This window comes from Aotus nancymaae, unplaced genomic scaffold, assembly GCF_030222135.1.
Source record: "Aotus nancymaae isolate 86718 unplaced genomic scaffold, 86718_ANA_hifiasm-v0.15.2.pri h1tg000012l, whole genome shotgun sequence".
In the NCBI taxonomy this organism is placed as follows: Eukaryota; Metazoa; Chordata; class Mammalia; order Primates; family Aotidae; genus Aotus; species Aotus nancymaae.
This window is the reverse complement of record NW_026988423.1, coordinates 16,620,325-16,644,739: the sequence shown is the minus strand read 5'-3', so window position 1 is coordinate 16,644,739 and position 24,415 is coordinate 16,620,325. Positions and strand designations below refer to the sequence as shown.

The following is a 24,415-nucleotide window of genomic DNA, read 5'->3' as shown; positions in this document are numbered from 1 at the left end:
GCAACCTCCAACTCCCAGGTTCAAGTGATTCTCTTGCCTCAGCCTCCCAAGTAGCTGGGATTACAGAGGCCCGCTACCATGCCCGGCTAATTTTTTTGTATTTTTAGTAGAGATTGGGTTTTGCCATGTTGGCCAGGCTGGTCTCGAACTTCTGACCTCAGGTTATTTACCCTCCTTGGCCTCCCAAAATGCTGGGATTACAGACTTGAGCCACTGTACCTGGCCAGTCATACTATATATTAAGTAGTGTTTATTTTCTGAGAAATTCAGTGCTCTTAAACATATGGTATTCTGTAGTATAAAGCTATTCAATCTAACCCCTATTTTATTATTTTTATTTTTTAAATTGATGCTGTCAACTATAAAATTAATAAAACCACATCATAGAACTTTAGAAGATAGGAGGAAAAATACTCACCTAAATCTACCAGGTTGCTATGGCTACTTTCACCATTTTATTACATTTCTTCCCAGTCTTTCCATATGCATATAGTTTCCATAGCTGTAACTGTGGTATATAATATTGAATTGTACATTTTCACTTAATATTTTGTCATAATCAGTACCTGATATATTATGGTTGTTGAAGAAGTGCTTGTTGAATGATTGAGCATTGTATTGCAAGAATGTTTTCACTGTCTTTGTGTAATTGTCCATGTGCTAGATGTAGCCTAGTTTGTTTAATCATTTCTCTATAATTGGATATTTTGTAGTTTTTAAAACAGTTTTTACTAAAACTGCAATTAACATTTTCATGAAAGGCGCTCCACCTTCCAACCCCCACCAGCTGGAGTGATAGAAGTAGGTATACTGTTATTGAGGCAAGGGATATGAAAATTCTTGATCCATATTGTTTTTCAAAAGAATTATAGCAGTTTACAGTGTTATTGACAACAAATGAGAGCAGTTCATGTTTATGAGTTTTTCTAGCTCATATCTGTGACTTCTGTTTTCTTTTTCTGGGTTTCTTTCAGATTCTTGTCTTTTACTTTTTGCGATGTCTTCTGGCTTTTGTGAGCTGTATTTGTGAACTTTACTTTTACAAGTGAGTATAAAAGTTTTGCTTCTAAAAGTGCTATGAGGAAACCCATTATTGCGTAGATTATCTCTTGTAATAGTCTAGGCAGTGATTAGAAATACAAAACACTTTCTAACCCCTGATATACTAATATACATATTTTTTTTTAATCTGGGAAAGAAAATTTCTTTTTTTCATACTAAGTTTTATTGTATGCTGCTGATAGCGTATATAAAACAATTATCCTTGTGAAATAGAAATTCATGAAAATTCAGAGAAGTAGATGTTAAAGACTGACAAAAGTAGAAGTTTGTATATTATGGCACGTGTGTTACAGGGATAAGCTTTTGTACAGGCTTCAAATTTAATTCTGTTTTGAATATCTACTGAATCCTAAGAAGTGGTTTGGAAAACCTTTGAAAGATTCATTTTACTACAAAAAGGAACAGACTTTCTGGGATCTGAAGGGATTTGTACTTGAAGATACTCCAGTCAGCAGAGGGTCATGTGGAACATTCTGCAGACAGAATTGTTTCAAGTCTGCAGCTGCCTGGGAAACTTTTACACAGTTGAGCCCAGCCTCCAGCCGGAGCTGTTGAACCACTTTCTTTTCTTTTTTTCTTTGTTTTTGAGACAGAGTCTAGTCCTGTCACCCAGGCTGGAGTGCAGTGGCGTGATCTTGGCTTACTGCAGGTTCTGCCTCCCAGGTTCAAACAATTCTCCTGCCTCAGCTTCCCGAGTAGCTGGGATTACAGGCTCCTGCCACTATGGCCAGCTAATTTTTTTTGTGTCTGTATTTTTAGTAGAGACGGGGTTTTACTGTGTTGGTCAGGCTGGTCTCGAACTCCTGACCTCGTGATCTGCCTGCTTCAGCCTCCCAAAGTGCTGGGATTACAAGCATGAGCTACCGCACCCAGCCTGAACCACTTTCTTCATAGCGGTGACGCTGGAGGAGCCAGACGTGGCACACTCAAGGGCCAGGCTGATTTGTGGGTTGGTGGGTTGTGGGTCAGCAGGGCCAGACCAAAAACTTCTTAACTTTTATTGATTTTTCTCTTTTTATTTTTTTAATTACCACTCAAGGGCCGGGCTGATTTGTGGGTTGGTGGGTTGCGGGTCAGCAGGGCCAGACCAAAAACTTCTTAACTTTTATTGATTTTTCTCTTTTTATTTTTTTAATTACCACTCAAGGGCTGGGCTGATTTGTGGGTTGGTGGGTTGCGGGTCAGCAGGGCCAGACCAAAAACTTCTTAACTTTTATTGATTTTTCTCTTTTTATTTTTTTAATTTTTATTTTTCTTATAATAGTTTTTGGGGTACAGGTGGTTTTTGGTTACATGATAAGTTCTTTAGTGGTGATTTCTGAGATTTTGATGTACCCATCACCTGTAGCTCCTGATATTAAATCTGAAGTGTGACTTCTTGTTTGAAGTCAACAGTTGAAGAGGAACACTGTACTTCTAATTACCTTTTTCTTTCCTGAGGTTCATAAATACCATATCCTCATATCATTCATTTTAATTCTGTTAATAAGTATCTAACTGGTCTTTACTTGATAGGATTTAGTTGCACCCTATTTTCAGTCCTAAGATATAGGATTGTGATTTGCCTCTGCCCTACAGCTTGGTTGATAAACTACTCCCAGTGTGGAACTCACTGCTGTTATTTGCACCCAATATATTGTCTTTCACAAAGTACCTATCAGTTGATTGAATATTAGTTGGAACTATTAAGCATTTAAGTGTCCCAGTAATAAAAATAGCCCCCTTTTTTTCATATCTAACAAATGTCTTATTTTAATAATGCTTTAGTAATATATTTAAAGGTATTTGGACTTAATGATCATTATTAAAAATCTTCCTACAGCTAAAAATGTCAGATTAAAAAAAATCTTTGGCCTTGACTCTGAGTAGAGTGGAGGAAAAAAAAAATAAAGCCAGTGCTGCCTTTGAGGATTATAACCATAACATATGGGTTTGGGCCTGAATTCAAATCACCTACATGGTCCTTCAAGCCCTAAGCTGAGAAGTTTGTTTGTTTATTTGAGACGAAGTCTTGCTCTGTCACCCAGGCTGGAGTGCAGTGGTGTGATCTCGGCTCACTGTAATCTCTGCCTCCTGGATTCAAGCAGTTCTCCTGCCTCAGCCTCCCAAGTAGCTGGGATTACAGGCACGCACCACCACACCCAGCTAATTTTTTGTATTTTTAGTAGAGACAGGGTTTCACCATGTTAGCCAGGCTGTTTTTGATCTTCTGACCTTGTGATTTGCCTGCCTCAGCCACCCAAAGTGCTGGGATTACAGGCATAGCCACCGCACCCAGCCGAGAATTTATTTTAAATTATTCTGGGTTGGTAGTGCCCCTGGCATCTGGCAAAACATTTCTCTAGAGATATGGACCCTTAATCCAAGTGTTTGAAAATTACCGGAAATAAAGTTCTAGTGAACAAGAAATTATAATAAAAATAAATCACAGAGCACAGAAGGGAGCAAGACATTATGAGTGAGAATCAGCAGAAATAACAATCAATAGAACATTGACCTGAAAAACTTCATATATTGGGAAAGAGAAATATAAAATAGGTATATTTAGTATTTTCAAACAAGTAAAAGAACTGAAAATGTGAACAAGAAACAAGAGATGACCAGATAAATTTTAAAAAAAATCAGAACTTACAAGAATTACATAATATGTAATATTATATAATATCAATATTTATGTAAAATTGATATTTAAAACTCAGTAGATAGCTTAAACAGCAGATTGGACATTCTGATGAATAAACTAGTAAATTGGAAGATTGATTTGAATAAATTACTCAAAATGCAGTACAGAGAGACCAGAAAAAAAGGTAATATGGAAGAGGTTAAGAAATGTGTGAGCCACGGCCGAGCACAGTGGCTCATGCCTGTAATCTCAGCACTTTGGGAGGCCAAGGCAAGTGGATCACTTGAGGTCAGGAGTTCAAGACCAACCTGGCCAACATGGTGAAACCTCATCTCTGCTAAAAATAAAAAAATTGCCTGGGCATGGTGGTGCATGCCTATAGCCCCAGCTACTTGGGTGGTGGAGGCACAAGAATCTCTTGAACTCAAAGAGATGGAAGTTGCAGTGAGCCAAGATTGTGCTATTGCACTCCAGCCTGGGCAACAGAGCAAGACTGTCACACACACACACACACACACACACACACACACACAAAGAAATGTGTAAGCCAGAGTTTAAAGATCTGATATACATCTAATAAGATTGTAGAAAGAGATGATAGAATAGGGAGAGGCAATATTCAGGGAATTAATAGCTGAGAATTTTCCAGAATTGATGGGAAAAAAAGATGCTAAATCATAAATTTAGTAAGCCCAACATATCCCAAGCTAGATACACAAAAACTTAGTGTAGTGAAACTGTGTAAAACAAGAGGGACAAAGAAAAAGATTTTAAAAGTTAATGGAGAACTAATAAAATACCTACAAAGGAGTGTTAGGCATTTACACTGACAGAAGACTTTTTAACAATCAGAAGACAAAAAAAGAGTATCTTCAAAGTGCTGAGAGAAAATAACTCTTATCCTAAAATTCTATACTAGGTTAAGCCATCTTTTAAGACCAAGAGCTAAATATAGACTTTTCAGTTAAAAAAAAAAATAAAAGAGAGAGAAAGAAAAAAAAGAAAGAAGCCTGTAATCCCAGTGCTTTGGGAGACTGAGGCAGAAGGATCATTGAGGATCGCTTGAGCCCAGGAATTTAAGATTAGACTGGGCAACATAGCAAGACCTCATCTCTACAAAAAATTAGCTGGGTGTAATGGCTCATGCCTGTAGTCACAGTTACTCTTAGCCACAGGTGGCTAAGGGAGGAGGTTCTCCTAACACTGGAGTTCAAGGATGCAGTGAGCTATGACCATGCCACTGCACTCCAGCCTGAGCGACAGAGAGTGAGACCCTGCCTCTGGGAAAAGAAAAAAAGAAAGGAAAAAAAAAGGAAACCAACCAACCAAAAGACCAGAATTTATCATTACCAGATTCTCACTAAAAATCTTCTAAAAGAGATACTTAGGAAAAAGCAAAATTATTTCGGAAGAAGTTCTGAAATGCAGTAAGGAATCTGAGCTAGGAAATGATTAACACATGGATATGTCTGAGCAAACACTGACTAAGTGAAGCAGTAATAATGCCTAAATATGTTTAATTTGAGGGGTTAACACCTACAAGAAAGAAGTAGAAGATATGTAGTTGCTTAAGTTTGAGAAACACTGATTTAGATAATCACTTATTCACATTTTCATTTATCTCCTAGCCTTTTTTTCTGACAACTACCATTTATTGAGCAACTGTGTGCCAGGTACTCTCCTAAGCACTTTCCATGCATTGTCCTCACAGAAACCTTACAAAGTTTGTGTTATTTATTATCCTTATTACATGCATGAGGAATCAAACAGATTATTCGACTAGAGTAAGGTTCCACTGCTAGTAAGTGGCAGAGCCAGAATTTGAACATGTGCCCACCTGAATCTGCCATCTCTTATTTTTCACGACATCATTCTTCCACTTGATAGATATAATCTTAGCATGTAAAGAATGTGTTTTCTTTTAGATAGGGAGCTTCTCTTCTGTGTCAGAAATAAGAATGTTTGGGTTTCTTATGCACGGTGAATTGCTAACAAACCTATCAAGGTAGTTTTGTGTTTGACTTTAGATCTGCAGTGTTACCTGTGGTGCATGTTTTTCTCCTTTGATTTCAATTCATGCTAATAGTCTTTGCCTTTTTCCTAGGGCTGTGTGCAAGAAGTTTGGGTTGCACGTGAGTCGAATGATGCTAGCCTTCTTGGTTCTCAGCACTGGCATGTTTTGCTCATCATCAGGTAAGTAAAAGGGCAGATGAGGGAATTGCAGGTTCACCAATAGTTTTTTGGTTTTTTTTTTTGAGACAGAGTCTTGCTCTGTCACTAGGCTAGAGTGCAGTGGTGCAATCTTGGCTCACTGCAGCCTCCGCCTCCCAGGTTCAAGCAATTCTCCTGCCTCAGCCTCCCAAGTAGCTGGGACTACAGGCACGCGCCACCATGCCCAGCTAATTTTTTTGTATTTTAATAGAGATGGGGTTTCACCATGTTGGCCAAGATGGTCTTGATCTCCTGACCTCATGACCCGCCCACCTCGGCCTCCCAAAGTGCTGGGATTACAGGCTTGAGCCACCACCCTCGGCCACCAATAGCTCATAGTTGCATTTAAAGGAAGCACTTGTCCAAATGTAGGTTATATTGTAGAACATGTCAATAATTTGCAGAGCACTGTTATCTACATTATCTTGATTGACCTTTGTAGCAATCCTACCATGTAAGACAAATATTTTCTCACTTTTGCAGGTAAGGACATTGAAACATAAGTGAAATGATTTACTAAAGTCAAAATTCATAAATGGTAGAGCTGATAGTCTCACCAGGATGCTTTCTATTACATTTTTGCATCAACCACCCACTTCCTTTTTTGACCATTAGGGGAAAGAAAGTAGTTCTTTTATTTTGCTTTAAGGAAGTTATTTGTACATAAAGACCTTGTTGTTGTTGATGGTTCTGTTTCTATTGATGATACATTATTTGAGATGTATTCTATATGCATCTTCCATTGGGCTTTTTAAAAGATAAGCTTCTGGAAATTTAGAATAAAAACCTTACTCTAGAGCATTGACTTACAAACTGTGCTGCCATTGAACATTTGTGTTGTATGAGCTGAGTCAAGGTGCCCCACTGCCAAATGGTAGTCTGCTCCCAGATCTCCAGAAAAATTTAGTTACTGGATATAATTGTCTCAATTTTAGTTTCTGCTTGAGTGTACCAGGATCTAGCATATACACTGAGTATACACAAAAACATAGTATGTGGCACAAAATTATATACTTACTTTTCCCTTATTGAATATATCAAAATTGTTGTTCTGCAGAGATGTCAGAGCTTTTGTACTCCAGAATGACTTTGAGAGCCTGTCCTAAATGCATCTGGCTCTACCCTCAGATTTCTCTGCTCTCTTTGTCCTCTACACTGGCAGCTGGAACTGACAGCTTTGGATGGTATCACTATTATTTGACATTTATTGGTAAAGGGTGTACCTCACATGCTTTTTAAGTTGCTTTGCTACTTCTTTTTTAAAATCTTTTCAAGTGACAAGGTCTTACTCTTTACCTAGGCAGGCTGGAGTGCAGTGCACAATCATAGCTAACTGCAGCCTTGCATTCCTGGGCTCTAGCAGTCTTTCCACTACAACCTCCAAGTAGCTAGGACTATAGGCATGCACAACCATGCCCAGCTAGTTTTTAAATTTTTTGTAGAGATGGAGTCTCACTGTGTTGCCCAGGCTGGTCTCAAACTCTTAGCCTCAAGCAATCCTCCCACCTTGGCCTCCCAGAGTACTGAGATTAAAGACATGAGCCACTGTGCCTGGTCTGCTGCTCCTACAATTGATCTTTATATGGAAAAAATTCCTGAGGGTATCTTTGTTTTTGTAATCTAATTTGAGACACAGATAAGTTGAAAGCATCTTTTCATACAGAGCCTCTGGACCCTTTGATGAGGTTTTAAAAATCTCACTGCCTATTAATTGTGGTTGTTTTGTAGCTGATACTGATTTTTCTTCCCTACTGAATCAGAATTTCTGCAGCAAAGAGGCAGATCTGCATTTCTGTTCAGAGTTACTAGAAACACTTTAATCAATTGTTATTGTTGCAGAGGCCCTGTACTCTCTCCTCTGCTATATACAACAAGGTTGAGGTAGATGGAACTAATTAGGGGACTATCTAAAGGCCATACTATCTGTATCAGCAGATGGAGGATGCAAAGCGTTGCTGTCATGCAATATCTGGCCCTTGAGGAGGCTTCCTAGAATTTCTGGGGCTAGAGGTTAGGACCAGGACAGTCTCAGAAGACCAACGGCAGATAAGCTTCTTGAGAAGTAAATTGTCAGCAGTGGCTCTTAAGTCTTTTAAAGCATATTCCCTGCCTGGAAATATAATCATGGGGTGTTCCTAGAGCGTCTGGAATTCTGTAAGTTTTTTGTTTGAGGTATAGGCTGGGAGAGGAATTACATGGTTAGAATTGTATAATTGGGTTGGTACCTAAAAAAACAGGAGTGGGAGGCCGGGCACAGTGGCTCATGCCTGTAATCCCAGCACTTTGGGAGTCCAAGGCAGGTGGATCATGAGGTCAGGAGATCAAGACCATCCTGGCCAACATGGTGAAACCCTGTGTCTACTAAAAATACAAAATTTAGCTGGGAGTGGTGGTGGACACCTGTAATCCCAGCTACTTAGGAGGCTGAGGCAGGAGAATCTCTAGAACCAGGGAGTCAGAGGTTGCAGTGAGCCGAAATCACGCCACTGCACTCCAGCCTTGCAAAAGAGCGAGACTCCATCCCAAAAACAAAGAAAAAAGAACAGGAGTGAGAAATTAAGAATCATTGAACTTCATTTCTTTTTAAAGGAATATCACTGTGCTGTCCTTTCTAATATAGCATTTCCCAAAATATGTTCCTGGTTATTGACATTTTGCAATGTAGATATTTGCACTGCAAAATTTACATTTAATCAGTTTTTAATTGATACCTAATTAACCTTGAGTTCTTGTTCTGTCCTTTTTCACTTCTTCACTCTTGCAGCATTCCTTCCTAGTAGCTTCTGTATGTACACTACGTTGATAGCCATGACTGGATGGTATATGGACAAGACTTCCATTGCTGTGCTGGGAGTAGCAGCTGGGGCCATCTTAGGCTGGCCATTCAGTGCAGCTCTTGGGTAAGAAACGAACAGTTCTTCTCCCACATATCTCTGGGCATATAGTAAATCTTAATGTTGGATTAGCTCCATATTGTCTGCATAGAATCTAAAGTTAATCAATTGGGATTTCAAAGATTCTGGGAAATGGAAGAATATGTCTCTTAGCACTTACTATTATGATTAATTCTAATAAGAATAGTGACCAGTGAGCATCTGCTATGTGTTAGGCACAGTGAAACCCTTTGTAAACCTTATCTTGAAACCTTACAACAACTCTGCAGGAGAAATACAATTGTTAGTGCTTTATAAACGAGAAAATAGACTCCAAGAGTTTGAAGAATTTACCTTTAAGATTATGTTTGCTTTTGAATCCAGGGCTTTTTGACTCTACAGCTGATGTTTTCTCCACACGGCACCACCCTGTTCTGTGCAGTTTTTCATTCACTCAGCTTCGAAATCTGAATTTCCTCCAGTATTCCTTCTTTCTTGCCCCCAGCATTTTTCCCCCCAAGTTCTTTATATACTCTTTGTTCCCACTACTTCTGTTCTAATGTGTGCTGCCTTAATTTCTTATCTGTACCATGGGGTAGTATAGAAAAATATTTTAATCTGATGTTAAGGTTATTTTAGAAGTATATCTTTATTATAACAAAAAGTAAGTACCAGATTGTATGAGGTTAAAATAATTTCTTTCTTTTTTTTTTTTTGATACGGGATTTCACCATGTTGGCCAGGATGGTCTCGATCTCCTGACCTTGTGATCCGCCCGCCTCGGCCTCCCAAAGTGCTGGGATTACAGGCGTGAGCTACCACGCCCGGCCAAGGTTAAAATAATTTTCTTCTCCCCTAGCTCAATCTTCAGATAGTCACTGCTAATATTTTGGTGTATATCTTTCCAGAAGAATTATCCTGTGTGTATAAATATATGTATACATATCTATCTACATTCTTAAAACAAATGGGAATTATTCTGTCTATATATATGTCTTCTACATATTAATAAATTTATATCATTGTTTATATTGGTTGTATAGCATTCCATGATTTACTTATTATTGCCTTATTGGTAGACATTTGCTTTTCGTTTTTTTACTGTTATACCCAATGCTTCAGTGAACTTTTTTTTTTTTTTGAGACGGAGTCTTGCTCTGTTGTCCAGGCTGGAGTGCAGTGGCATGATCTTGGCTCACTGCAACCTCCGCCTCCTGGGTTCAAGCAGTTCTCCTGCCTCAGCCTCCTGAGTAGCTGGGATTATAAGCACATGCCACCACGTGCAGCTAATTTTTGTATTTTCGGTAGAGACGGGGTTTCACCATGTTGGTCAGGCTGGTCTTGAACTCCTGACCTCATGATCTGTGTCGGCCTCCCCAAATACTGGGATTACAGGAGTGAGCCACCACACCCTATAGGGTAAATTTTTATAAGGGGAGTTACTAAAAGAATAGGTCATTTTTAATTTTCTTAATTGCCTTTTAAAGGCTGGTTTCTTCACCTCCATGTCTTTCTTCTATTCTATTTTGCATATTCTCAAATTTTCATATTCCTCAGACTTTTATCCTAGGCCCTATTTTGTACTTTTGCTATCTCTCAATCATCTTGGTGATTCCCGTCTTTTTTTTTCCATCTCTCCAACATGAAGGTGATTCCATATCTTAATGTCTAGTCCAGTTATCTCTCTTCAGCTTCATTTATATATTCCCAGCTGCTTATTAGATAGCTGCTGAATTCATTATCTTCTCTCCATAGCTGTTCCTTTACTTGTGTTTCTATCCCAGTAAATAGTACTACTATCTCCCCAATACTGACCCAGAAACCTGAAAATTGTTTGTGACTCTCCTCTCTTTCCCACCCCTGTTAATTTATTGTGTCTCCTAAATATCTTTTGAACCTAATTACTTTTCTTCACTCCCCTCTGTTCCTGGATCACTACAGAGCCTCCTAAATGATCTCCTCATCTCTAGTCTTGACTCCTGTAAATCTGCTCTCCAAACTCAAACTAGAGTTATGTTACTCAAGTGCAGATACAGTTGTATCACCTCCCTGTTTTAAACTCTGTGGTAGCTTCTCCATTGCTTTATGTCACAGAGGTTGGCTGACTGGTCTATTTTTGTACAGCCCAATAATTAAATAGTTTTTACATTTTTAAAGGGTTTTTAAAAAACAACAAACATACACACAGAGAGAGAAGACTATGCAACAGATAATATATGTGGCCTGCAAAGCCTAAAATGTATATTGTCAGGTCCTATGAATAAAAAGTTTGCCAACCCCTGCTGTATGGTATCCACGCTCAAAGATTTAACACACAAAGCCCTGCACGATCTTGCTTTTACTTCTCCAGCTTCTTTTCATCAGTTCTTTCCTTCCTTTCATTCTCTATTCCATCTACATTGAATTTCACTGAGTTCCTCAAATACCTCGAGTGACATATTTTGATGAGTCTGCCTTTGCTGAGATAAGTGATTTCAGGGTCACAGTCAGTCAGTTAGCAATATACCATCATTCATTGAATGCTTTGTGCTAGGTTCTGCTGATATTTTAGGAATTAGACAGTCATGGTTCCTGGCCTTTTGGAACTTAACATTTTAGTAGAAAGACAGATATTGGACAAGTAATTAAAAGTATGACTTATCAAAGGAGAAATACAGGTGCTATAGAAATGGAAGTAGTTGGAGTGACCAAAAAAACACAAAACACTAATGCAGAATTTACATAACAACATGGAGGTTCAAATCACAGAAGAGATACTGTGACAGCACATGACATTGCTAAATAAATAATACATATAATGATGCCATATAAATTCAAAGATAGGAGTGGGCATGGTAGCTCATGCCTGTAAACCCAGCACTTTGGGAGGCTGAGGCAGGTGGATCACCTGTCAGGAGTTTGAGACCAGCCTGGCCAGCATGGTGAAACCCCATGTCTACTAAAAATACAAAAAAATTAGCAGGATGTGGTGGTACGCACCTGTAGTCCCAGCTACTTGGGAGGCTGAGGCAGGAGAATCGCTTGAACCCAGGAGGCGGAGGTTTCAGTGAGCCGTGATCACACCACTGCACTCTACCCTGGGCAACAGAGCAAGACTCTGTCTCAAAAAAAAGAAAAAAAAATAGCCAGGGCTAATGGTGTGTGTCTGTAGTCCCAGCTACTCAGGAGGTTGAGGCAGGAAAATGCTGGAACCTGGGAGATGAAGGTGGCAGTGAGCCAAGATCACACAATTGCACTCCAGCCTGGGCAACAGAGTGATACCCTGTCTCAAAAAAAACCATCTGTAATAACGTTATATTGCTAAAATCCTAGTAAATCATGGAAGGGAGAAGTCAGTACTTCTCTGGCAGGGTGGGTGTAAGACAGTAGGACACATATACTTAATAATATATTTTAGATGTCTGTTACACATAAATATGTATAAAATGGAATTCATTCCAGCAGCTCAGTAATTATATTTCTTGTGCATCCATGGGATACAGAGCACTCTGATGGGTCCTGTGAGGACATCCTCTCACATACCAGGTTTCTTCCCTCACTATAACTGGCAGAGGCATTTTATTCTCAGTTCAGCATAAGGTATGTGTGAATCTGACCTGTCTGTCAGTATTTAACTCCCCACTCTCTGTTTCTGTGTTAAATAGTTTACCCATTGCCTTTGATTTGATGGTCATGAAACACAGGTGGAAGAGTTTCTTTTATTGGTCGCTGGTGGCCCTCATACTCTTTCTGGTGAGTTTCCTTTTCTTCTTGTTTTGTCCTAAAGTTGTAATGAAAGCAACTTTGATGTGAAAAAGGAACATTAGGAGTTTATTCTGTTTTTCATTCTCAGGTTTATCCTGTTAGCATTTTGAGAATGTTTCCAGAGCAAAACTATTTTCTGCTCTGTTTTAGGTGCCTGTGGTGGTCATTGACAGCTACTATTATGGGAAGTTGGTGATTGCACCACTCAACATTGTTTTGTATAATGTCTTTACTCCTCATGGACCTGATCTTTATGGTAAGGCTTTGTGAAATTTACGGAAGTGTTAGGAGATAGCTTAATTTGCGTGAACTTAAAATTTTTTATTCAGTTGCCTCATTTCATTAGATACAGCATTTCTTTCCTGATACTATCTTTTCCTGAGTACAGCACAATGATGACACATAGCCACTCAAATATTTCTCTTTGATTAATGTGATATTCCAATACTGGCTTTTTATTTTTCCTGTTTGTTATTTTCACTTTCAGAGTTTTGAGGACTCTGGGCATGCCATGGCTTTTGATACTGCTTTTTTAAAAATTAAAAGTTACTTTTTTCTCTTCTTAATAAAAAACCAGTATGATAGGAGAAGAAAATAAAAATATAATACAATCATCTCCATATAACTCCTGGGAGTTAGTAATCTCCATTACTAACACCTGGGAGTATACATCAGACTTTTTTTTTTTTTTGAGATGGAGTTTGACTCTTGAGTATAATGGCATTATCTTGGCTCACTGTAACCTCCGCCTTCCGGGTTCAAGCAATTTTCCTGCCTCGGTCTCCCTAGTAGCTGGGATTACAGGCGCCTGCCACTATGTCTGGCTAATTTTTTTGTATTTTTAGTAGGGACGGGGTTTTGCTACATTGGCCAGGCTGGTCTTGAACTCCTGACCTCAGGTGATCCACCCACCTCAACCTCCCAAAGTGCTGGGATTACAGGCATGAGCCACCACGCCCAGCCCAGACATTTTCTATATATACACACATTTGATGTTACTTTTTCTCTTCCAGATTTGCTTTACTTCAATTCAAGCATAAGGGGAGAAAGTTTGGAAAATCTCTAGACAAAGTTACAGCAAATGGGGCTGGGCTGAAGTCAACATGGGAGGGTGGGGAAGTTAACCAGCTTAGGGTTAAGAGAAAAAATGGAATGCCTTTAATCTGGGGATGCAGTCTTCAGTTTACCCATCTCCACTCCTTCCCTGATGCCTTTCACTCCACCAGCCAGTTTCATTTGGCCCCTGAAGGCATTTGAGTTAGTTACAGTTATGGGGGGATGAACTAGAGATCTTTTGGATCAAATCAGCCAAGTCAGCAAACATTTCACAAGAGAGGCAGTTTTTTCATTAAAATAATTATAGTCTCTTCTGCCTTAATCTTTTGAGGTCTTGGAGCATTCTGTATAAGTACTTACTTTGGGGTTCTGCTATGAAGCAGGTTAAGATTGTGTCTAACTGTACCCCTATCAATTTAAGTCTTATCACTAGCCATGTCCATCAATTGCCTGTGCCATTTTGCCAATAGAACTAATAGATTGAATAGGGAGATTTAAAGTAAGAATATGAGATTTCATTGAGCCTCCTGGAATTTTGGGAATATTATTCTAAATGACAAGTAATAGGTTAAAATAAGCAGTGCTTTGTTCAGTGGATTGAATTCACAAACTGCACAGTTAGAGAATAATTACTCCTTTGTGGCTCTAAGATCCCCAAGAATGTGAGAAAAGGCCCCAGTTTAAGCTTTTGCCTCTAGATGTCTCTTTTTAGCTAGGGAGAGTTTGCATGTTTGTGATTGCCTCATGCTTTAGTTTACTTGTAAAATTTTATTCTATTTCACAAGATAATCAAAGGTCTTAGATCTAGATTGCACAGTAGAAATCGTTTCACAGAGATCCTATTGGAAACACAATATCCATTCTGTGAATAAATTGAGTTAATCTGTGTTAATCTTGAAAAGTTGACTTCTCTACCTTTATAATGGGTTATTGATATTCTAACTCCTTATTTATAAAACCTTTTGTGAGAGACTTATAAAAGTAACAGATTGTTTATGTCCCTCTAGATTGATGAATCTGTCTTTTTTTTTTTTTTTTTGAGACGGAGTTTCGCTCTTGTTGTCCAGACTGGAATGCAGTGGCATGATCTCGGCTCACTGCAACCTCCCCTCCCGGTTCAAGCAATTTTCTTGCCTCAACCTCCTGAGTAGCTGGAATTACAGGTGCTCACCACCACACCCACCTAATTTTTGTATTTTTAGTAGCAATAGGGTTTCGCCATGTTGGCCAGGCTGGTCCCCAACTCCTGACCTCAGGTAATCTGCCAGTCTCAGCCTCCCAAAGTGCTGGGATTACAGGCGTGAGCCACTGTGCCCAGGGACGAAACTCTTAAATCTAGGAATAATCAGGCTGGTAGGGAAAGTAGGAAAGAAGGAATAAATTCTGATTTAAGTTTACAATGCTAGTTTAATAGTGGGTCAATCAGGAACCCCTGTAATAGGTTTTGAGATCCCGAAGAGCAGTGACCAGTCTTTCCTGGGACATTGGCATTTGTCATTCATTTCGGTCAGCGTTTTACTGGGAAACAGTCCTTGGGACTTCTTTCTGCCTACTTTAATGAACCTGGGGTAGCTTCAGTTCAGATTTTGCTATTTGGGATGTACAAAAACTGATCACTTTCCTAGTGGTAGCAAAAACTTTGTTGAAACAGAGAGAATTGGCATGCCAACCATGAACAGGACTGATACAGTGCTGCCATCAGCCAGACTTCAGGGAGTTATTCCTTCATGGCAGGATTTTTCTGCTCTAACTTCATCTTCGAATTTGGTAAAAAAAAAGAAAAAAGAAAAAAGAAAAAAAAATTGTCTGATTTCCATTCTTTTTGTTTTTTTGGGTTTTCTTGAGACAGGGTCTTGCTCTGTCACCCAGGCTGGAGTGCAGTGGCATGATCTCAGCTCACCACAACCTCTGCCTCCTGGATTCAAACTATTCTCCTGCTTCAGCCTTTTGAGTAGCTGGGATTGTAGGCACCCACCACCATGCCTGGCTAATTTTTGTATTTTTAGTAGAGACAGGGATTTTACCATGTTGGCCAGGCTGGCCTCGAACTCCTAACCTCACATGATCTGCCTGCCTCAGCCTCCCAGAGTGCATGAGCCACCAAGCCCGGCCTAATTTCCATTCTTTTAGAGTATTAACTCCTTTTTGGTTTAGGAGGCCTGCAGAGAGAATACTTCTTCCATCTTAGGAGTAGGAATTCCTTGTGTATTCCAGACTTACAGTGAAGATCTGTCAAGAATAAATGAATGGATGAATTCTGGAGTATCCATTGGGTTACATTAGTGTGTTATTTACTGTTGTATCCTAGAATCACTTTAGTTAGACCTGTTATGGTGCTAGCTTGAGATTTTCTTGATACCAAATAAAAATAATATAACAGATATAAATAAAATACTTTTTATTTTTTTGAGACAGAGTCTTGCTCTGTCACCCAGCCTGGAGTGCAGTGGCACAATCTCAGCTCCCAGGTTCAAGTGATTCTTCTTCCTCTGTCTCTGCCTCCTGAGTAGCTGGGACTACGGGCACATGCCACCATGCCTAGCTAATTTTTTGTGTTTTTAGTAGAGACAGGTTTCACCGTGTTAGCCAGGATAGTCTCGATCTCCTGACCTTGTGATCCACCCATCTTTGCCTCCCAAAGTGCTGGGATTACAGGCATGAGCCACCGTGCCCAGCCCAATAAAATACTTTTTAAATCAAAAAGTACTTTATGATTATCAGCTAATTTTATTATAATTGGTGAGTCCATTCAGTAAATATAAAAGACCTGTCTTTTACTAGATGTTTTGATGCAGTAAAATTGTCAGACAGTGAGATATCATGTTTTTTGTATTGGAAATGCTAGCTCTTTCACTTTATTACATGTTGGGCACTATTTGGCATTATTTTGGCATTTTACAAGAGTCTCCTGCTCCAGGTGCCTCATTAGCTATGTTAGACACACAGTTTCTTATCTGAAAATTAAAGATGCATTGTGCTATATACACCATAGAATACTATGCAGCCATAAAAAGGAACAAGATAATGTCCTTTGCAGGGACATGGATGGAGCTGAAAGCCAAACTATAACAGGAACAGAAAACCAAACACTTCATGTTCTCACTTATAAGTGGGAGCTGAACGATGAGAACACGTAGACACAGAGAGGGGAACAGCACACACTGGGGCCTGTGGAGGAGGACAGAATAGGGAGAACATCAGAAAAAATAGCTAATGCATGCCAGGCTTAATATCTAGGTGATGGGTTGATAGGTGTAGCAAACCACTGTGGCACATGTTTACCTATTAACAAACCTGCACATCCTACATATGTACCCTGGAACTTAAAAAGAATTTTTAAACAGGAATAAAATGCATTGTGCTTATAGTTTTTGTATAAATCTCTTAGTGCTATTTCTCATATATAAGAATATACTAACCCTATTAATATTTCTTGAATGGATGGACAAATGGACTTCAGTTAAAGAAACATTGAAGGCCTGGCACAGTGGCTCACTCCTGTAATCCCAACACTTTGGGAGGCTGAGGTGGGCAGATCACTTGAGACCAGGAATTTGAGACCAGTCTGGCCAACATGGTGAAACCCCGTCTCTACTAAAAATACAAAAATTAGCTGGGCATGGTGGTGCACACCTGCAATCTCAGCTACTCAGGAGGCTGGGGCACAAGAATTGCTTGATCCCAGGAGGCAGAGGTTGTAGTAAGCCGAAATTGCACCACTGTATACCAGCCTAGGCAACAGAGTGAGACACTGTCTCAAAAAAAAAAAAGAAAAGAAATATTAAATACATTGCTCTTGAGCATTAATCTTGTGTCCTCATAGTACTTACTGTCTAATTAGGCTGCAGACACACAAATAGATAATTGCAGGACAGTGTCTTATGTGCTATAGAGGAAAGATAGGGAATCATGGGAGCAGGTCCCTCTGGTAGTGTCAAGAAAGGTGTGGCTCTTGAGCTGAGCCTGGAAGGAAGAGTAGGAGTTTCCTTAGTAAATGCTGGGGGGCTGCATTTCTGACAAATGGAATGTCAAACATAAAAACTTATTTTTATAGCATTGGTTTAATTTTAGGTAGAAACTATTCAGACATGAGCAAGATCATTTCAATCACTCCATTGCAGTTACAGTCATATGAATATTTACCGTCTCTATTTTTCCTGGTTTTCTTTTCTTTTTTCCTTTCTTTTTTATTTATTTATTTATTTATTTATTTATTTATTTATTTATTGCATTTTAGGTTTTGGGGTACATGTGAAAAACATGCAAGGTTGTTGCATAGGTGCATACGTGGCAGTGTGATTTGCTGCCTTCCTCCCCTTCACCCATATCTGGCATTTCTCCCCATGCTATCCCTCCCCAATTCCCCACCCCCCCGCTGTCCCCCCCACTCCCTCACAACAGACCCCCATGTATAGTGCTCCCCTCCCTGTGTCCATATGTTCTCCTTGTTCAACACCCGCCTATGAGTGAGAACATGTGGTGTTTGATTTTGTGTTCTTGTGTCAGTTTGCTGAGAATGATGGTTTCCAGGTTCATCCATGTCCCTACAAAGGACGCGAACTCCTCGTTTTTAATGGCTGCATAATATTCCATGGTGTATATGTGCCACATTTTTCCTGTCCAGTCTATCATCGATGGGCATTTGGGTTGGTTCCAGGTCTTTGCTATTGTAAACTGTGCTGCTATGAACATTCGTGTGCATGTGTCCTTATAGTAGAACGATTTATAATCCTTTGGATATATGCCCAGTAATGGGATTGCTGGGTCAAATGGAATTTCTATTTCTAGGTCCTTGAGGAATCGCCACACTGTTTTCCACAATGGTTGAATTAATTTACACTCCCACCAACAGTGTAAAAGTGTTCCTATTTCTCCACATCCTCTCCAGCATCTGTTGTCTCCAGATTTTTTAATGATTGCCATTCTAACTGGTGTGAGATGGTATCTCAATGTAGTTTTGATTTGCATTTCTCTAATGGCCAGTGATGATGAGCATTTTTTCATATGCTTGTTGGCCTCATGTATGTCTTCTTTTGTAAAGTATCTGTTCATATCCTTTGCCCACTTTTGAATGGGCTTGTTTGTTTTTTTCTTGTAAATCTTTTTTAGCTCGTTGTAAATTCTGGATATCAGCCCTTTGTCAGATGGGTAGGCTGCAAAAATTTTTTCCCATTCTGTTGGTTGCCGATTCACTCTATTGACTGTTTCTTTTGCTGTGCAGAAGCTGTGGAGTTTGATTAGGTCCCATTTGTCTATTTTGGCTTTTGTTGCCAATGCTTTTGGTGTTTTGGTCATGAAGTCCTTGCCTACGCCTATGTCCTGAATGGTTTTGCCTAGGTTTCCTTCTAGTGTTTTTATGGTGTTAGGTCTTATGTTTAAGTCTTTAATCCATCTGGAGTCAATTTTTGTGTAAGGTGTCAGGAAGGGGTCCAGTTTCTGCTTTCTGCATATGGCTAGCCAGTTTTCCCAACACCACTTATTGAACAGGGAATCCTTTCCCCATTGCTTGTTTTTATCAGGTTTGTCAAAGATTGGGTGGTTGTAGATATGTTGTGTTGCCTCCGACGCCTCTGTTCTGTTCCATTGGTCTATATCTCTGTTTTGGTACCAGTACCATGCTGTTTTGATTACTGTAGCCTTGTAGTAGAGTTTGATGTCTGGTAGTGTGATGCCTCCTGCTTTGTTCTTTTTGCTTAGAATTGACTTGGCTATGCGGGCTCTCTTTTGGTTCCATATGAAGTTTAAGGTGGTTTTTTCCAGTTCTGTGAAGAAGGTCATTGGTAGCTTGATGGGGATAGCATTGAATCTGTATATTACTTTGGGCAGTATGGCCATTTTCACGATATTAATTCTTCCTAACCATGAACATGGAATGTTTCTCCATCTGTTTGTGTCCTCTCTTATTTCGTTGAGCAGTGATTTGTAGTTCTCCTTGAAGAGGTCCTTTACATTTCTTGTTAGTTGTATTCCTAGGTATTTTATTCTCTTTGTAGCAATTGTGAATGGCAGTTCGTTCTTGATTTGGCTCTCTTTAAGTCTGTTATTGGTGTATAGGAACGCTTGTGATTTTTGCACATTGATTTTGTATCCTGAGACTTTGCTGAAGTTGCTTATCAGTTTCAGGAGCTTTTGGGCTGAGATGAGGGGGTCTTCTAGATATACAATCATGTCGTCTGCAAATAGAGATAATTTGACTTCCTCCTTTCCTAATTGAATACCCTTTATTTCTTTTTCTTGCCTGATTGCTCTGGCTAGAACTTCCAGTACTATATTGAATAGGAGTGGTGAGAGAGGGCATCCTTGTCTAGTGCCAGATTTCAAAGGGAATGCTTCCAGTTTTTGCCCATTCAGTATGATATTGGCTGTCGGTTTGTCGTAAATAGCTTTTATTATTTTGAGATACGTTCCATCGATACCTAGTTTATTGAGGGTTTTTAGCATAAAGGGCTGTTGAATTTTGTCGAAGGCCTTCTCTGCATCGATTGAGATAATCATGTGGTTTTTGTCTTTGGTTCTGTTTATGTGGTGAATTACATTTATAGACTTGCGTATATTGAACCAGCCTTGCATCCCCGGGATGAATCCTACTTGATCATGGTGGATAAGCTTTTTGATGTGCTGTTGTAATCGGCTTGCCATTATTTTATTGAAGATTTTTGCATCTATGTTCATCATGGATATTGGCCTGTAGTTTTCTTTTCTTGTTGAGTCTCTGCCAGGTTTTGGTATTAGGATGATGTTGGTCTCATAAAATGATTTGGGAAGGATTCCCTCTTTTTGGATTATTTGGAATAGTTTCAGTATGAATGGTATCAGTTCCTCTTTGTATGTCTTGTAGAATTCGGCTGTGAACCCATCTGGACCTGGGCTTTTTTTGGGTGGTAGGCTCTTAATTGCTGCCTCGACTTCAGACCTTGTTATTGGTCTATTCAGGGTTTCGGCTTCTTCCTGGTTTAGGCTTGGGAGGAGGCAGCTGTCCAGGAATTTATCCATTTCCTCCAGGTTTTCTAATTTATGTGCATAGAGTTGTTTGTAATAATCTCTGATGATGGTTTGAATTTCTGTGGAATCTGTGGTGATATCCCCTTTGTCATTTTTTATTGCATCTATTTGATTATTCTCTCTTTTCTTTTTTATTAGTCTGGCTAGTGGTCTGTCTATTTTGTTGATCTTTTCAAAAAACCAGCTCCTGGATTTATTGATTTTTTGAAGGGTTTTTCGTGTCTCTATCTCCTTCAATTCTGCTTTGATCTTAGTTATTTCTTGTCTTCTGCTAGGTTTTGAGTTTTTTTGATCTTGCTCCTCTAGCTCTTTCAATTTTGACGATAGGGTGTCAATTTTAGATCTCTCCTTTCTTCTCATGTGGGCACTTATTGCTATATATTTTCCTCTAGAGACTGCTTTAAATGTGTCCCAGAGATTCTGGTATGTGGTGTCTTCATTCTCGTTGGTTTCGAAGAACGTCTTTATTTCTGCCTTCATTTCATTGTTTATCCAGTCAACATTCAGGAGAAAGTTGTTCATTTTCCATGAGGCTGTGCGGTTCTGGGTTGGTTTCTGAATTCTGAGTTCTAACTTGATTGCACTGTGGTCTGAGAGACTGTTTGTTATGGTTTCCGTTCTTTTGCATTTGCTGAGGAGTGATTTACTTCCAATTATGTGGTCAATTTTAGAGTAGGTGTGATGTGGTGCTGAGAAGAATGTATATTCTGTGGATTTGGGGTGGAGAGTTCTGTAAATGTCTATTAGGTTTGCTTGTTCCAGGTCTGAGTTCAAGTCCTGGATATCCTTGTTAATTTTCTGTCTCGTTGATCTGTCTAATATTGACAATGGTGTGTTGAAGTCTCCCACTATTATTGTGTGGGAGTCTAAGTCTCTTTGTAAGTCTTTAAGAACTTGCCTTATGTATCTGGGTGCTCCTGTATTAGGTGCATATATATTTAGGATCGTTAGCTCTTCTTGCTGCATTGATCCTTTTACCATTATGTAATGTCCTTCTTTGTCTCTTTTGATCTTTGTTGCTTTAAAGTCTATTTTATCAGAGATGAGAATTGCAACTCCTGCTTTTTTTTGCTCTCCATTTGCTTGGTAAATCTTCCTCCATCCCTTTATTTTGAGCCTTTGTGTATCCTTGCATGCGAGATGGGTTTCCTGGATACAGCACACTGATGGGTTTTGGCTTTTTATCCAATTTGCCAGTCTGTGTCTTTTGATTGGGGCATTTAGTCCGTTTACATTTAGGGTTAATATTGTTATGTGTGAATTCGATCCTGTCATTTTGGTGCTAGGTGGCTGTTTTGCCCTTTGGTTGATGCAGATTCTTCATTGTGTTGATGCTCTTTACCTTTTCGTGTGTTTTTGGAGTGGCTGGTACTGGTTGTTCTTTTCTATGTGTAGTGCCTCCTTCAGGAGCTCTTGTAGAGCTGGTCTGGTGGTGATGAACTCTCTGAGTTCTTGCTTGTTCACAAAGGATTTTATTTTTCCTTCACTTATGAAGCTTAGTTTGGCTGGATACGAAATTCTGGGTTGAAAGTTCTTTTCCTTAAGGATGTTGAATATCGGCCCCCACTCTCTTCTGGCCTGTAGGGTTTCTGCTGAGAGATCTGCAGTGAGTCTGATGGGCTTCCCTTTGTAGGTAACCCGACCTTTCTCTCTGGCTGCCCTTAGTATTTTCTCCTTCATTTCAACCCTGGTGAATCTGATGATTATGTGTCTTGGGGTTGCTCTTCTAGAGGAGTATCTTTGTGGTGTTCTCTGTATTTCCTGGACTTGAATCTTGGCCTGCCTTGTTAGGTTGGGGAAGTTTTCCTGGATAATATCCTGAAGAGTATTTTCCAGCTTGGATGCATTCTCTTCGTCACATTCAGGTACACCTATCAATCGTAGATTAGGTCTTTTCACATAGTCCCATATTTCTTGTTGACTTTGTTCATTCCTTTTTACCCTGTTTTCTCTAATCTTGCCTTCTCGTTTTATTTCATTGAGTTGATCTTCGACCTCTGATATCCTTTCTTCTGCTTGGTCAATTCGGCTGTTGAAACTTGTGCATGCTTCATGAAGTTCTCGTGTTGTGTTTTTCAGCTCCATCAATTCGCTCATATTCCTCTCTAAGTTGTCCATTCTTGTTAGCATTTCGTCAAGTCTTTTTTCAAGGTTCTTAGTTTCTTTGCATTGGGTTAGAACATGTTCTTTTAGCTCACGGAAGTTTCTTATTATCCACTTTCTGAAAGCTGATTCTGTCATTTCATCACACTCATTCTCCATCCAGTCTTGTTCCCTTGCTGGTGAGGAGTTGTGATCCTTTGTAGGAGGAGAAGTGTTCTGGTTTTGGGTGTTTTCATCCTTTTTGCGCTGGTTTCTTCCCATCTTTGTGGATTTATCCACCTGTTGACTTTGTAGTTGTTGTCTTTCTGATTTTGGTAATTTTAAGTCTGCTGTGGCAGAACTCATAAACCCCCTGCTCTTCCCCCCAGGTGTTCTGTCCCAGGGAGTTAACGTTTTTATGATGTTCCCCTGTGCGGTTGCTGTTTTCCCTGCCCACAAGGTGGCAGCCTAGTCACACTCAGTTTGCAGAGGCTTCGCTAAGCTGCTGTGGGCTCCACCCAGCTTCCGTGTGAACTTCTGGGTGTAGTTAGAACTGCTTCCGCGATGTTGGCCCGCCCCTGTAGTGACGGAGTCTCTGTAGTGGCGGATTGCCTTGTTAGATTGCCCTGGGAACAGCAGGGTGCCTATGGAGAACGCCCCTCCTCCACAGAGCTGGACCGTCCCGGTTTCAGTTGTGTTTCAGGTCTTCTTGCTGGATAAGAGGGGACACCGTCTCATCTGATCTGCCTCCGGAGCCGCTGCGTTGGCTAAAGCCGCGGCTCTGAGATTCGTGGCGCTGGCCTGGCTCCCCGTTTCAGCTCCCCTTGCTGGCTTATAGGGGACTCAGACTCTCTCACTTTGTACAGTGAGCCGTTGCCTCAGGGTGCCGGCCCAGCGGCTGCGCTGTTCAAGCCAGCGGCGCCAGCAGCGCTGGCGACCCGTGTGGCTTCTCTGCGTGTGAATCTCCTGGTCTGTGGGCAGTAAAAATCAGTCTGGAAATACGGCGTCCACTCACCCTCTGTGCTTTCTCTCGGAGCTGCATTCCCGAGTTCCTCCTAAGCGGCCATCTTGGATCCCCCTCCTTTCTTTTTTTTTTAGATGGAGTTTTGCTCTTGTTGCCCAGGCTGGAATGCAATTGAGCGATGTTGGCTCACTGCAACTTCCACCTCCCAGGTTCAAGTGATTCTCCTGCCTCAGCCTCCTAAGTAGCTGGGATTACATACACACCTGGCTAATTTTGTATTTTTAGTAGAGACGGAGTCTCTCCATGTTGGTCAGGTCAGGCTGATCATGAACTGTTCCTGGTTTTCAAAGGGACCTTTCTATACTTTCCTGGCTAGGTAGCATGTAGTAGTGACACGCTCCAGACTTGAGCTGACACCTTTCGTTTGAAGCCAGGGGAAATAACGGGAGTAAATTTTCAAAGATGTTAATTACAATATCATCTGATTATTGAAGGCCTACTGTGTGCCAGAAGTTATTCACATACCATCTTCTTCCCCTCACAAAAACTCTGAGACAGGCATTATTTATCTTTATTCCTGGATAAAGAAACTGAGGTTGAGATGGTGAGGAATTTGCCACATAGTTAAATAAGTAGCAAAAGTGGGATAAGAGTCTAGTGTTGTCTGACTTCAAAGCCTGTATTTCCACTGAAAACAAGACCCTTAGCAAAACCCTGGAGTTTGGCTACTGAGACATTACCAGAGAATAAACTTGCAAAATAAAAGAGCATGAATTAAGGGTGGTAGAACATAGGATC

General features: G+C 40.1%; 2 protein-coding genes across 8 annotated transcripts in view; one reads left to right on the top strand and one right to left on the bottom strand.

Moving 5' to 3' along the window:
• Positions 1-24,415, top strand: part of ALG9 (ALG9 alpha-1,2-mannosyltransferase) — a 100,953-nt gene that overhangs the window by 9,463 nt on the left and 67,075 nt on the right. For all 7 annotated transcript variants that reach the window (XR_001110280.3, XM_012470548.3, XM_012470549.3 and 4 more), the window contains exons 4-8: positions 975-1,045; positions 5,790-5,878; positions 8,661-8,796; positions 12,414-12,501; positions 12,664-12,769. Coding sequence is in view for 6 of the 7 variants with exons in the window: in XM_012470548.3 (XP_012325971.1) it covers positions 975-1,045; positions 5,790-5,878; positions 8,661-8,796; positions 12,414-12,501; positions 12,664-12,769 (490 nt within the window). In the remaining variant the exon portion in view is untranslated. The remainder of the gene's footprint in view (positions 1-974; positions 1,046-5,789; positions 5,879-8,660; positions 8,797-12,413; positions 12,502-12,663; positions 12,770-24,415) is intronic.
• Positions 1,452-5,737, bottom strand: LOC110568338 (guanine nucleotide-binding protein G(I)/G(S)/G(O) subunit gamma-5-like). The gene is made up of 3 exons (XM_064375730.1): positions 5,727-5,737; positions 1,946-2,000; positions 1,452-1,625 (listed from the first exon to the last, which is right to left on the bottom strand). Exons 1-3 carry the CDS (start codon positions 5,735-5,737, stop codon positions 1,452-1,454), a joined length of 240 nt encoding a protein of 79 aa, XP_064231800.1.

Bases quoted from the DNA above. Each gene is read 5' to 3' on its own strand.
- LOC110568338 (XM_064375730.1), bottom strand. The intron at 1,626-1,945 runs GTGGTTCAGGCT...AAAAAAGAAAAG, and splicing joins GCGTCACCGCTATGAAGAAA to AAAGTGGTTCAACAGCTCCG.